Here is a 15093-nt window from a genome sequence, read left to right as displayed (position 1 = left end):
TAATTTGCATCAGTTGATGTTAGGATGTCAACTCCTAATTCAAAGTTCACGTTAGAATGTCAACTCCTTATCGACAGTTGTTGTTTTCTCTTATAACCTTGTGCGACGATTTGAATGGTTCAGATAGTTTATTGAGAATTTCATTGGATGATACTCAAACCAGTGTTATTCTCAAGCTTTCAGTGGTCTAGATTAACTAATTGGTGGTCTCACTAATCTGAACTGAAAACCACTAGTACTACCACTAAAACACCTGCATTTCCTACCATATAATTACTCTTCCGAAGGGCCTTTTTAACGGAAGCGGATTGCCTGTGACCCTGGGAATGGAGATATACCTGTGATCAGTGCTGTGTTCGCCCATAGAGATGTCCTGGACAAATGGAAACGGATTGGCTACTCCCCCTGCCACCAGCTACGGTGCTTTGTGGGCCCTACCATGATGTTTGTGTTTCATCCATGCTGTCCATCTATTTTTATAGATCATTTTATGGTATGAAACCAAAAATGAGGTATATCCCAATCTCAAGTGGACCACATTACATGAAACAGTGTCAAATGAACGTCGACCATTAAAAACTTTTTGGGGACCATAAAAGTTATGGATCAAGCTGATCTTTGTTTATTCCATTCATCCAGGTCTTTATGACCTAATCAACTGATGATTTCCGGAAAAGGAGTCGATCATACATTAACATCTCATTATGTCTCCGGAACCATGTTGGTTGCGGGTGCACATGGACAAATTTAAATAGTCTAAATTTGACTAAACAAGTTTCCTGTTTGATGATCACATAGCCCCCTTTCATCCAGGTCTCTATTACATGGCATTTTTTGAACAGAAAGGTCTATCGTATGGTGGGTCGGATGATCAAGCGTGGCACTTTACCACCCGAAACAGCTTGAATTGGGTCCAATGGTATCGACAGTGTTTTAGATGAACATAATCACTTGTATATCCATGCCAATAGCAACCTAGTTTCTTCTAACGGAGATGCATACAACTCCATCCTTTGATTTCGAATTGGGTGGATTTTTGGTCATCCGAATGGTACTTTAATACTCTTTCATTCCCGATTGGAATCATCATATTCTGCGACCATTTGCGCATCTGTAAGTGGAATCGCAGTCGTCGGTCGTGAATGTTTCCTTCATCTCCTTTTCCAATAGTAACCCTCATAACTCTCTATTCAGACCTCAAATTTATACAATTTCAAGATGTTGGAATGGTAACTTGTCAAGCATCCAAAAGGGACCAGAGTTGCTTAATTCAAAGGCCGTTCGTTATTCCAAAGGCACGTTGGTACTCTTCGATCGTCATTTTACAATATGGATTGTTAATCTTTCCAAATTGCGCGATCCGATGGAGACGCCTACAACTCCCTCCTTTGATGTCGGATTGGGTCAATTTTTGGTCATCTGAATTGTACTTTAATGCTCTTTCATTCCTGACTGGAAATCCTCGTATTCAGATAAATGTCATTGTGGGCCCTAGGAAGGTTTCACCAGTCGAAATCATTATTCCTATGGTTTCGTGTGGTATGGCCCACTTGAGATTTGGATATATTTTAATTTTTGGCTCAACTGCTAAAATAAGATAAAAAATAGATGTACGACATGGATGAACCACATGAATTCACAATGGGCCTAACAGAGTTTACTTGGTACAATAAAAGCCTACTCAGTAACTCAGTGCACAATCTGATTTCTATGCGGGGAATTCCTTTGCTGAGAACTTAGGTGGGGCCCACCATGATGTTTGTGAAAAATTTACCCCGTCTATTCATTTTTTATATTATTTTAAGACAACAAAAAATGAACAACATCCAACACTCAAGTGACTTGAAAATGTGAGGATTGAGCGTTCACGGTTAACATGAAAAAAATATATGACCGAGGAGATTGTTAAGAAGAGATTTTTAACAATCTCTTCTTAAATCATGGTTATGATCACCATCAAAACCTTGATTAAATTAAATCAGGTGAATAGTCAAGGCTAAACATCAACTGATTGAGATTTTTAACAATCTCTTCTTAAATCATGGTTATGATCACCATCAAAACCTTGATTAAATTAAATCAAGTGAATACTCAAGGCTAAACATCAACTGATTGATACTTAAGGCTAAAGTATCAACATGTTATGATCACCAAAGGATAATGTTTTAAACTCAGGTCAAGACTAGTAAATTAAACGTTAAGGAAATCATTTGATAGTTAGCCTGAATTAGCCTTCAAAGGAAATCATCACGTTCTCTGCTCCCAAAACTCCACAACAAAATGGAATTGTAGAAAGAAAGAATATGGTGCTTCAAGAAATGGCTAATGTCATGTTGAATAGCATGAAGCTCTCTAAAAATCTTTGGGCTGAAGCAGTCAACACAGCTTGCTATATTATTAACCGAGTCTACACTAGCAAACATAATAATAAAACGGCTTATGAATTGTGGTTCAATAGAAAGCCTACTGTTAAATACTTTCGAGTTTTTGACAGCAAGTGCTATATTTTACGTGATCGTGAAAATTTGAAAAAATTTGATAAGAAGAGTGATGAAGGTATTTTCTTAGAATATTCTTTAAACAGTCGAGCTTATAGAGTTCTGAACAAAAGGACTATTGTGATTCAAGAATCCATTAATGTTGTCATTGATGATCACTTAAACACACCAATTTTTAATTCAGATAATGATGAAGTACTAATCATTGATAAACCCGATACTTCATCGAATCAGACTGATTCTGAGTTGAGGACTGTTAAAGATCATCCAACCACACAAATTCTTGGAAACTCTCTCACCGGTGTTCGCACCCGTAGACAACTTGAGGATATATGTAATTATGTATATTTTACATCCTAAATTGAACCATCTAACGTAAAAGAAGCTCTTGCTGATGAGAACTAGATTGTTGCGATGCAAGATGAACTCAATCAATTCGTAAGAAATGATGTTTGGTATCTTGTACCAAGACCTAAAAATAAACACATCATTGGAACAAAATGGATTTTTAAAAATAAGTCTGACGAGTGTGGAAATATAATTAGAAACAAGGCTAAACTAGTGGAGATCGGACATCGTTTTTGTTATCACCTATCTTGTTTGAATGTATATTACAATAATGAATTGTAATATACAATATATGTGTGTTGATATCATGGAGTGTAAATCATTTTAAAATTTAAACAAGATAACCATTTTAAAATTTAATATACAATATATATATTCAATAATGATTATCTTGTTTAAATTTAAAATTATTGATGAATTTAATAATTTAATATACAATATATATTGAATAATGATTATCTTGTTTATTGTATAATATTTGATATACATATATATATATATATATATATATATATATATATTAAACTTGATAAAATTGTTATTATGTATATAATTATTTTACATAAATCGTTATCAAACTTGATAATATTTTCCTCATTATCTATTAATAATTATAATCGTTACGTAATAGAGGAAAATGTAATATATAATTAAATTTCTCATCATCGTTATAATTATTAATATATATTATTATTAATAATTATAATCCAACAGAGTGTACCATAATATATATATAATAATTATAATCGATATAATAATATATATTAATATTAATAATTATAATCATAGAGTGTACCATAATGATTAATATTATAATATAAAACATCGTTATAATTATTACATAATTATATAATTATAAAACATCGTTATAATTATTACGTAAATTCATTATGGTACACTCCATTGGATTGGTAAATTCATTATGGTAATTATATAATTATATAATATAATTATATTATATAATTATTATGTAAATTTAATTATAATTATTAAATTCATCGTTATTGGTAAATTATCATGATATTACGATATTATGATATTATAACGATATTATAATATCATGGAGTGTACCATAATGAATTTACTATTATATTATTATAATATAATGATATTATAATATATTATAATGATTATTATAATATCATGGTAAATTACCATGATATTACGATATTATGATAATTATTATAATATCATGGTAATTCATTATGGTACACTCCATGATATTATAATATCGTTATAATATATTATAATATCGTAAATTATTATATTAATTATTATATTATCATGGTAATAATATATATGATAATATAATAATGATAAATTATTATAATTATAATTATGATAGTAATAATTATAATTATAATCATAATTATAATTACCATGATAATATAATAATTATACTAGTGTATGGGGCAGTGTATGGTACCTTAGATATTATAATTATAATTATAATATCATAATAATTATAATAAATTATGACAATAATTATAATATGATAATAATTATAACATAATAAATTATGGATTCTATTTATGGTTTATTATATACATACGTGTCATCAAATATTGATATACATTATGATATAATAATCTTGCATGTGTATACAAGTTACCTAAGATTATGATAGGATGCATGCCTTACCCATGGGCCCCTCTAAACTTGTAATTATGTGGAGTCCACTCGTTCGGCCCACATGTTGATTGAAACCATCCATTTACATGTTGATCAGGACCATCCATCTAAATTGTATGATTAGCCAAGCTCATTCCAAGATTTATTTGTCCACCTATAATGTTCTCCCACTGCATAATTCTCTATCGTAGTTCTATGACTCGTTGGAATTAGCTCGAAGCATAGTTATTCCCCCAGAGGTTTTGGAATGTCAAAGGGAGTTGGCATCTTTTAAAGAGAATCTATCAGAATGATGTTGTCATATCTAGTTATGACATTGAGCATCAATCTCCGCAGGACATATTGAAGGCTTTTGACAAGAATATGATAATTATCAATAATTATAAACAAGGCTAGACTATAATTATGATAATTATGAGAAGTATAAAAAGATAATGTTTTTATTTATCATAATTTACCATGATTAGCTAATATTAATAATTATGTTATAATTATAAACTATTATCATAATTATAACGATGATAATTATCATAGTTATAATAATTATGATAATTATGATAATTAGTCATAATAATTATGATAATTATGATAATAATAAGGTTAGACTATGATCATAATTATGATAATAATGATAATTAGCCTTATTTATGATAATACACAAGGCTAGACTATTATGCTAAATATCATAATTATCATTAATTAGCCTAGCCTTGTTATTATCATAATAGTAATTATGATAACAACAAGACTAGACTATAATTATGATAATAACAAGGCTAGACTATTATAATAATAGTCTAACCTTGTTATTATTATAATTATAATAATAGTCTAGCCTATTATGATAATAATTATGATAATTATGATAATAATTATATAATAATTATATATTATATATTATAATTATGATAATTATAATATTATATAATATATAATTATGATATTAGGTTAGACTAGACTATTATATTTTAGCCTAGCCTTGTTATAATTATATATTATAAGACTAGACTAACATATTATATATTAATATAACAAGGCTAGACTAGATTAGATTATTATAATTATAATAAGGCTAAACTAAACATCGTTATATTAATATTAATAATAGTTATATAATTATTGTATTAATATATTAACGATGTTTAGTCTAGCCTTGTTAATATATAACTATAATTATAACAAGGCTTATATTAACAAGGTTAGACTAAACATCGTTATAATATAATTAATATTATCATAACAAGGCTAGACTAAACATCGTTATATAATAATTACTATATAATTATTATATTAATATAACAAGGTTAGACTAAACATCGTTATAATTATTATATAACAAGGCTAGACTATAATTACAGTCTAGCCTTGTTATAATTATGGTCTAGTCTTGTTATCAAGGCTAATTATATAATAATTATTATATAATTATTATATTAATATAACAAGGCTAGACTAAACATCTTTATAATTATTATATAACTAGCCTTGATAATTATAGTCTAGCCTTGTTATAATTATAGTTATTATAACATAGTTATAACATAATAACTTATTAATAACATAGTTATACTACGTAATAATTATAACATAGTAATATGTTATTACGTAATAGTTATTAATAAGTTACGTAATAACATATTAATAAGTTACTACGTAATAATTATTATAACATAGTTATTATAATATAATATAACATATTAATAAGTGGATATGATTATTATAACATAGTTAAGTGGATATAATTAACTATGTGGATATGACACCACTATGTTATAATAACTATGTTAAGTGGATATGATTATAACATAATATAACATATTAATAAGTGGATATGATTATTATAACATAGTTATTATAACATATTTACATAATAATTATCAATATGTTATTACGCAATAGTTATTAATAAGTTACTATGTTATATTAATATGTTATTACGTAATAGTTATTAATAAGTTACTATGTTATAATAGTTAAGTTACTATAATATGTTATTAATAGTTACTACGTAATAATTATAATAAGTTACTATAATAATTATAACATAGTTATTAATAATTACAATAACTAGTTATTACAACAATAATTATCCACGTAATAACAAGACTAGTTAATAGTTATTACATAATAATTATTATAATAGTTATATATAGTTATTCAATTCACACTATTTCAAGTGGTGTGGTCCACTTGATCTCTGGATATGATTAATTTTTATTGTAAAACCCTAAAATTAGATGATAAAAGAGATGGATGGATTAATACAATGCACAAATGACAGTGGGCTCCACAGACTTTACTCAGTTCACTTACCATACTGAGTTACTTAGCACGAAAACCGCTTCCGTTTAACGTTTCGTTATACTTCTTATTAAATGTACTTTTTTTAATACATTAAAAAAAAAAACTGGTGATGTGGCACTTACGGTGATGTGGACCAATGAAAATGCTGGAGTCTGGGAGTTCCTGGCTCCAGGAAACAGAGGATCCACACTCAATTTTTTTAATATATTAAGAAAAACCGGTGATGTGGAACTTACAGTAACGTGGACCAATTATAATATTGGATTCAGCTGCTCGTTGTTTCCACGAGAAAGAGGATCCGCACTCTACAGACAGGTACGCACTTGAAAACGGGGTTTGAATCCGTCAAACCTTTCACTCCACCTGTGTTAAAAAAAAAGAACGAAGGTTTGTTCGTTCAAACTGCCATTCCGTTCAAGTATCAGGGCCTGTAGATCTCCTATCTCCTCGCTCCACCCCCCCCCCCCCCCTCTCTCTCTCTCTCTCTCCTCCCTTTTTAAAGCCTCCCTCCATCCCTATATTGAACTCACGTCTCCCATGCAAGCTTAGAGAACCATGAAGACCGCATTCTAATCATCGTTGGTTCGGCCGGTTTGGTCTGGTTGGGTCAGGTCAATGTCTCCAACAATACCATGCCCATTATCATCCAACCACATAAGAGACAACAAGGAAGGAAAGCTACAAAAACATAACTAAAGAAGAGAGAGAGAGAGAGAGAGAGAGAGAGAGAGAGAGAGTATGGATCTAGTTCCATCAAAACCCTATCTGTCTTTCTTCTTTTTCTTGTTTCTGGCGGGCATCCCAGTACTGTATGCCAACATTGGCGACTTTGATGAGTTTTGGCGGAAGCAGTCCAGGGAGGCACGTGCATCCGCACTTTCTTCCTACGAGCCCTTCCCTGACGAAGTGGCTGACAGCGTCATCGAGGAGGTCCACTTGTGCGTTCTCCTTTCCTTCTCTTCGCTTTCCTTCCTACGAGCTTTACAAATCACTCTGAGAAATATACCCGAGAATTTTGAAAGGTCGAAATAACGAACTATATTCTCGTGGAATTATCTCGATATTTGAAAATTTCTCGACACATTATAAAATATCCCGTTTTTATCGCTATATTAACTCGAGAAATAACAAATAATAATAATAATAATAATCAGGCATTCTTATATCACTGAAACTGATGAACGGGTATGATTTCTTTGGAACATGCAACGGTGGGGCCCTCATAGGGGGCTCGCAACTTCTTTTTTTTTGATAAGAAATGGGTAAAGTAATATACATGAAAGTAAATGAGAAATCTTGACATCTTATTGTTTTATCATTGGTGCGTTTGTAACTGAAAAAGGCTGTGTTTGATGTTGTTCAGGTCGTTGAAGGCAAACAATACAAGGAGGGAGTTGAGACAGTACAAAGGCAAATGTGAGGGCACAAACCCCATCGACCGTTGCTGGAGATGTGACAAACACTGGGACCGTCACCGGAAGAGGCTGGCCAAGTGTGTCCTCGGGTTCGGCCGCAGGACCGTTGGCGGCAGGAACGGTAGGATATATGTGGTTACAGATGCCTCAGACAACGATGTCGTTAACCCCAAGAGGGGCACTCTCCGTTGGGGTGTTATACAGAAGAAGGCATTGTGGATAATTTTCGCTCGCAGCATGATCATTACCCTTAAAGAAGAGCTCATATTTGCCAGTCACAAGACTGTCGATGGACGCGGTCACAACGTCCGCATTGCTTATGGAGCTGGATTCACCCTCCAATATGTCAAGAATATTATCATCCACAACATCCACTTTCATGACACCAAGTCACGCTCTGGTGGCATGGTCAGGGATTCCCTTGCCCATGTGGGGTTCAGGACAGTTAGCGATGGGGATGCCATCAGCATCTACGGCTCTAACAACATCTGGATCGACCATAACTCCCTGTCCAGAGGCGTTGATGGCCTCATCGACGTTATTGAGGGATCCACAGCTATCACCATCTCCAACAACCACTTAACCCACCACAATGATGTATGTGGCTAATCATGTGCCTTTTGTTTGTTGGAATGACAAAGCAATGACGGTGGGCCACTAGTGTTGCTAACCTATATATGGTGGTGGTGCCGTAGAACCACCCATGAATCATTATTCTAGTGGTCATAAGCCTAGACCGAGCTCCCTTCACACTTAACATGGTGGGATTTGATTGCACACAAGGTCATGCTTTACGTGGGCTTTATGTCATCCAATCAAATCCTACCACATTAGAATTAGAGGTAACTTGGTCCATGGAGGACACTACCTAATTTATATCCATCATAATAGTATTCTATAATGACAATTCACCGGTGCTAAGGTGATGTGGCTTGCTTGTTTACGAGTCCATAGTTTGGATTCTAACAAGAGTGTAAAAAAGAGAGAGAACGGTTACTTCATTTCTTGCACAAACTTCAATAAATGTAATGATTTCATTATAAAATTCATATATATTTTTTTATAATAATTTAAACCAAAAAAAAAACATAATAATTAAGGAAAAATATTTTCTTTTACTCTTGAATTTCACCTACATTAGTATGACCTAAAGTCATCTCTACAAAGCACCTGGCTCGGTACACTATCATTAGGAATAGTCTGTCCAGTTGCCCCAACTATTCATGGAAAATTATTCAAAATAATACATGGATCAGGTAATCCTAGCTAGCACTAGATGGACGTTTCTTATTACTAAATTGACCATGCCATGGAATTGAGGAGATAGGTTTTACCATGTTCAAAGGTACGAACGTTGCTAATTAGCTAGATTGATGGATTGGTCAGGTTATTCTACTGGGTGGCAATGATAATACTTGGCAGGATGCTATCATGCAAGTTACTCTTGCATTCAATCATTTCGGAAGGGGTCTTGTTCAGAGGATGCCCAGGTGTGATTAGGCCTTGGTTTTAAACACTTCTCTTATATTTTATTCTCCTAATTAGATAAACCTATCCTACCCTTTATCTCTCACGTTTGCAGGTGCCGATGGGGATTCTTCCATGTCGTGAACAATGACTACACCCACTGGCTCATGTATGCTATTGGCGGTAGCCAACATCCTACCATTATTAGCCAAGGCAACCGGTTCATTGCTCCACCAGACAGAGATGCGAAGGAGGTAAGGTGCCTCCAACTGCTGTTAAGGTTATGAACATGTAAACAAGTAGATACAGCGCTCGCAAGTAGCTGGTCTATTACATCAAAGCTACTTCTAGATGTGGAAATGAATTGAAATGTGAATATTTAACACAACTAGCCAAAAAAAAAGGGAAGAAGAAAAACTGAAAATAATGATGTGGCAGTATTCGCAATGAGGAAGTACCCATCAAATTGCAATTATGTATTCATGTTCCTTTCAAGTCTATCTTGAAAGGAAAGTAATCCTCGTTGTGAGAATTTAAAAGGAAATAATTCCAATTTATTAGAATAATAGTTGCAACTCAATTCAGGATTGTATCCAAACAAACCTGACTTCCCAGCATATTGATATAAATAATCATGAATTGATGGTTGTTGTAGGTAACCATGAGGATTTCCGCGGCACCAGATGCATGGAAGAAATGGACATGGAGATCGGAAGGTGACCTTTTGATGAATGGCGCCAGGTTCACACAATCCGGGAATCCCAGGAAGAGAAGGTATTTCACGAAGAAGGATATGATAAAAGCAAAGCCCGCATCATTCGTAAAAAGGCTCACCCGCTTTGCAGGCACCCTCCCCTGCAAGAAGTTTACACCTTGTTAACCGAACAAGGTAGTATGGAATAGACGGGGAAAGAGAGTCAAGAGGACAAAAAGTGGGTAAGAGAACGTTTGTTGCTTGTAAGAGGGAGGGAGAGAGGGAGAGAGAAAAGATTAATTCATTGGTAATCCATTAGTAATTTTATTGTATGTCTACTAGTATTAACCTTATGTTGCCAAATTTCCACCGCATTCATTTTATTAAGAGACATTGAAGCGTGATGCCATGCTCCTTTGTGGAAGAGAATGACAAATGAAAATTACACCGGTGAGATGAACATGTTCCTCTATAAGTTTGTTCTTTTCACGGCCATCCATATTACGATGCATGGGTGTAATGGTTAGTATCATCCGATGAAAGTGATTCTTTATGATTATAAATAATCTAAATAGACACTCGTTTTGGCATCCTACTGAGTAGAATTTGATATCGCTTAGATTGTTTAAAGGCCACCATGATGGAAAGACATGAATAAGTATTTCTACCACCATTCTCTTGTCCACAAGCATGCACGCATATCATGCACATGTAGTTCTGATTTTTCATACTTTCAATTCACGACCTTCTTCTAGACAAGTTTGTATATGAAATCACTGGAATAACAGGTGAATCAAGGAGATCAGAGAAAATTCTTATGGAAGTAAGTTGTTGGCTAAAGAAATTAAATAGATACATAATAGGATTATCCGTCGGATCGCAAAATCAATACAACAAAATTATAAAATTCGAAAGAAAAAACCTAACCATCATTGATCATTTTTGGAACTTGATATTATCTTGACAGGGATTGTAATTAATTTTTAAAATCTATACTTTAGAAAATTTTACCCTTTTGTGTCTTTTGAAAATTCACCAACAAAAGTGGTGCCAGAGCGGTCCTGTCACAAATAACCATCCGTGCAATGTTTTTTTTTTTTTTTTTTTTTTGTGTCGTATAGGTATGTCCATTTGGTGCTTTTACCAGCCACACTATGGGACTCGTCTATTGGAATGCATGTTTCAGATTTAATTGTAAATGGCCTAATAGATTGGTAAATCTAAACATTTCAACTGATCATATCACAAACGAGGTAAATTGAATGTGTAATTAATCTAATTAATCTATACACATGGGGTTGTTTAGGGTTTTTTTTTTCTTCTTCTTCTTCTTTGGATGATGTGGCATGATTAGTGGTGACTATCCATGGTTTTGGATCTGTTTGATAGTTATTATTTAATTGTTTAATTGAGATTTGCATGTATGTATGGTATTAGGAAACAGCTACTCAAAGCAATTCCTTGGATCCGACGGTGGTGAAAGATGGAAGTTTAGTTGTTGAATCTTGTTGGATGAGTCTTACATTATTAAACGAGAGTTACACCGCTTTCACTGGCATAAGAGGAGGTTTATAGGAACAATCTTCTTCAAAGCAAGATCCAAATTGTAATTCATGTCGTAGTGATGGAACATGACTTTCCTCTCGCAATCTCTCTATACTCTACAAATTTGTTCACGAGATTATGATATGTCTTGGTCATGAAACATATACCCCTTTTTTATAATGATGTAGCCATGAATGGTATTAATTGCAGGAGATGAACCAGCTAGTTATATATAATGAGATGGAGGCTTAATGTTGCTAGAAGTCCTTATACCATGAAATACAATGTGTGACCAGTGAAGTATATAACCACAAGAGAGAACAAATATATCAAGTTTCTATCAACTAACATAATGTATCTCATTTTCTGCAACACTAACCTATCCTAGATTCGTCTTGGTTATACTAATAAAGGATACTTTCTAACCTCTCATGGATACTCATAACCCAAGTGGTTGACCATCTAGTTGTTCACATACATGAATTCGAATGTACTGAGGGACACGTCGGCCAGCCATTAATTATCTTGCTCATACACATAAACATGTGACGTATAAAACTAGACAGTCTCCTATAGTGCTCATACTTATCCATTTTAGCTCAACTGCTTTCTCAGACACACTCCATTATACCCTTTATTTTATGATCTTTCAAAATTAATTAGAGTAGCAACATTAAGCCTCTATCTCAAGGCATAGCATAGTCAAAAGGGCACAAGAGTCACCTACGTACTAATTTTCTCACACAAAGGAGAAACTCAGATCCATTTTCCGTCCACTATAGGAGTTTTTAGTCATCTTTAGCACATGCTACATAAAAAGCATATTACGATGGAGCTCCTTAGGAGTACGTTAACCTCTACACCATACAAATCTTAAACTAGTTGCCATCTAGGCACTTACTATGAGCCACTCAACTTAGTCACTTTCATAAGTGCCTAGATGAAGTCTCAGATTTGACTTATTCAGGTTGCATGAACCTAGTGGGAACGGTCATGGTCGGTCCTTAAAGGACCTCATCTTGAACCTAGTTTGAGGTGATGACATGTAATAGAATAATCACAACAATTCTATGATCACACATCTCATCTTAATCGCAACCAATGCGCCAATTAGATTGTCGTGTGAGATACACAACCTTTGCCTCATGACGTATCTCAATCTATGTCTCATAAAGATAGATGTGGTGAATATGCGTGTGCTATCTATATGTCCATAGAAGAACAATCAATATACAAAAATCCGAATATAAACAATCTATCAAAGAAAAAACCACCAAAATATCTGTCATACAATAATATGCTACAAAAATCTAGACTCATTATGTGAGTATGAAAAGTATCTCGGGTGATTGGCTTGGTTAGTGGATTAACAACCATGTTACGAGTAGGTACATATGCCAGGACAATTTTTTCTTCACTACCATATCTCAAGTATAATGATAGCGGATTTAAATGTTCTTTAACTTATCATGATATTTGGGATCATTTGCATAAACAATAGTCACCATGCTATCATAATACAATGTGACAGGGTCATCAACATGCAGTACACATCAAATGTCAAAATAATCTTCTCAACCATATAGCTTCCTGAATGGCAGAGAAATCCGCAATATACTCTAACTCCATGATAGAAAGTGTGATACACGACTGGTTCTTATTGGCCTAAGATATGGCCTCGCCACCGAGCAAGAACGCGTATCCAAAAGTATATTTTTTCCCATCTAAATCGCTATCCTAGTTTGCATCGTAGTATCCTCGTAGATGAAGAACTGACCCCTAATAGCATAATATATAATTTGCAGTCTTAAGCAGGTATCAAAATATGCTCTTGACGACTCTCTAATGAGCTAGTCGTGAGTTATTCTGATAATGACTCAATAAGCCCACTGCAAAACTAATGTCTCATCGAGTGCATATCATGGCATACATCAAACTGTTAACTATGCTATCATATGGAAAATACATCATTTTAAAATTTTCCGCATCCAACTTACGGCAAAGATTTAGACACAACCATGACCCTTCTCGACATGATTATCAATGGGTTTGCAACCATGTATTTAAAAGCGCTTGAGCACCTTCTTAAGTCTCTTGAGAGAGACCAAGAAGTCTTCTAGAGTGATCCTTATGGATCTTGATCCCAAGAACAGAGGATGCTTCGCCCATGTCCTTCATTTTAAAACTGGAAGACAACCACTTCTGAGTAGCAACTAACATCTTTTTGTCATTTTCGTCTAATAGAATGTCATCGGCATATAGAGATAGGATTAGAAAACTCTTCCCAGATCGTTTGAGGTAGACACAATTGTCTTCCTCGATCATCATAAATCCCTGCGAGATGATGACTCAATGGAATCTTGGATATCATTGCCTAGATGATTGCTTCAGGCCATATATTGACCTTTTAATACATCAAATTTTCACACCCCAAACTCGGCAACTGGGCTCATAAAATTCCTAGCTATTGAATCCGATGCGAGAAACCTTTGTAGTACCCCATTCTTGGATCCCAGCTCACATATGTCAGGTTTCAATCTTGGGATTCTATAAAGAGGATTTACAGGGTGAGTTTTTTTTTTTGTAAAGGATTATAACCACAAGTGTACCCAAGTCAGAAAATAGCATCATCACCACATATCCACTAATATAATCTTTAAGTATAATGCTGGAAGGAAAATACATGATGTAATCAAAACTCAAAAGAACAGGCTCATGCTCTGAGCTCAATGCTGCTAATACGCCCTAGCACCACCTGCATCGTAAACAAATGCGCATAAGCTTCCTACGAAGCTCAATAGAGTGCGTGTGTGCATGCACAATGCGTATGACAATAATACAAATATCAGAGTATATGGAAGAAGATGGAGGGCTAAACTGCCAAGTCCATGAATGTTGTTAGCCATATTAAGGTTATGCAATGCAAGGCCTACGTGGCCGAATATCATATGGTAGGGATGCAATGCAAACATGCCAATCCTCAAATAGTCCACATATCAGTACAGTTCGTATTTGAAAACATTACCAGGGTTTAATACAATTTAACATTAGCTGCCACCCCATCGCCTGCATGACCAAGTGAGTGGAAGAGACCTCCCTATCCATCTCACTAGTGGTATGCCAATTCCCACTCGAATCGTCGATAGTAGACCCATTTACGAGCTAGTCAAATTCAACCTAGCTTACAACC

General features: G+C 34.0%; 1 protein-coding gene across 1 annotated transcript; it reads left to right on the top strand.

Annotated features, from left to right (window-relative positions):
• Positions 1 to 7326: 7326 nt before the first annotated feature.
• LOC131250066 (pectate lyase-like) lies at positions 7327 to 10854 on the top strand. The gene is made up of 5 exons (XM_058250731.1): positions 7327 to 7720; positions 8146 to 8794; positions 9584 to 9687; positions 9780 to 9918; positions 10320 to 10854. The coding sequence occupies exons 1-5, from the start codon at positions 7521 to 7523 to the stop codon at positions 10542 to 10544; spliced, it is 1317 nt and encodes a 438-aa protein (XP_058106714.1). The 5' UTR covers positions 7327 to 7520; the 3' UTR covers positions 10545 to 10854.
• The last annotated feature ends 4239 nt before the right edge of the window (positions 10855 to 15093 follow it).

This window comes from Magnolia sinica, chromosome 6 (assembly GCF_029962835.1).
Source record: "Magnolia sinica isolate HGM2019 chromosome 6, MsV1, whole genome shotgun sequence".
In the NCBI taxonomy this organism is placed as follows: domain Eukaryota; kingdom Viridiplantae; phylum Streptophyta; class Magnoliopsida; order Magnoliales; family Magnoliaceae; genus Magnolia; species Magnolia sinica.
This window is presented reverse-complemented; position numbering and strand designations above follow the sequence as displayed.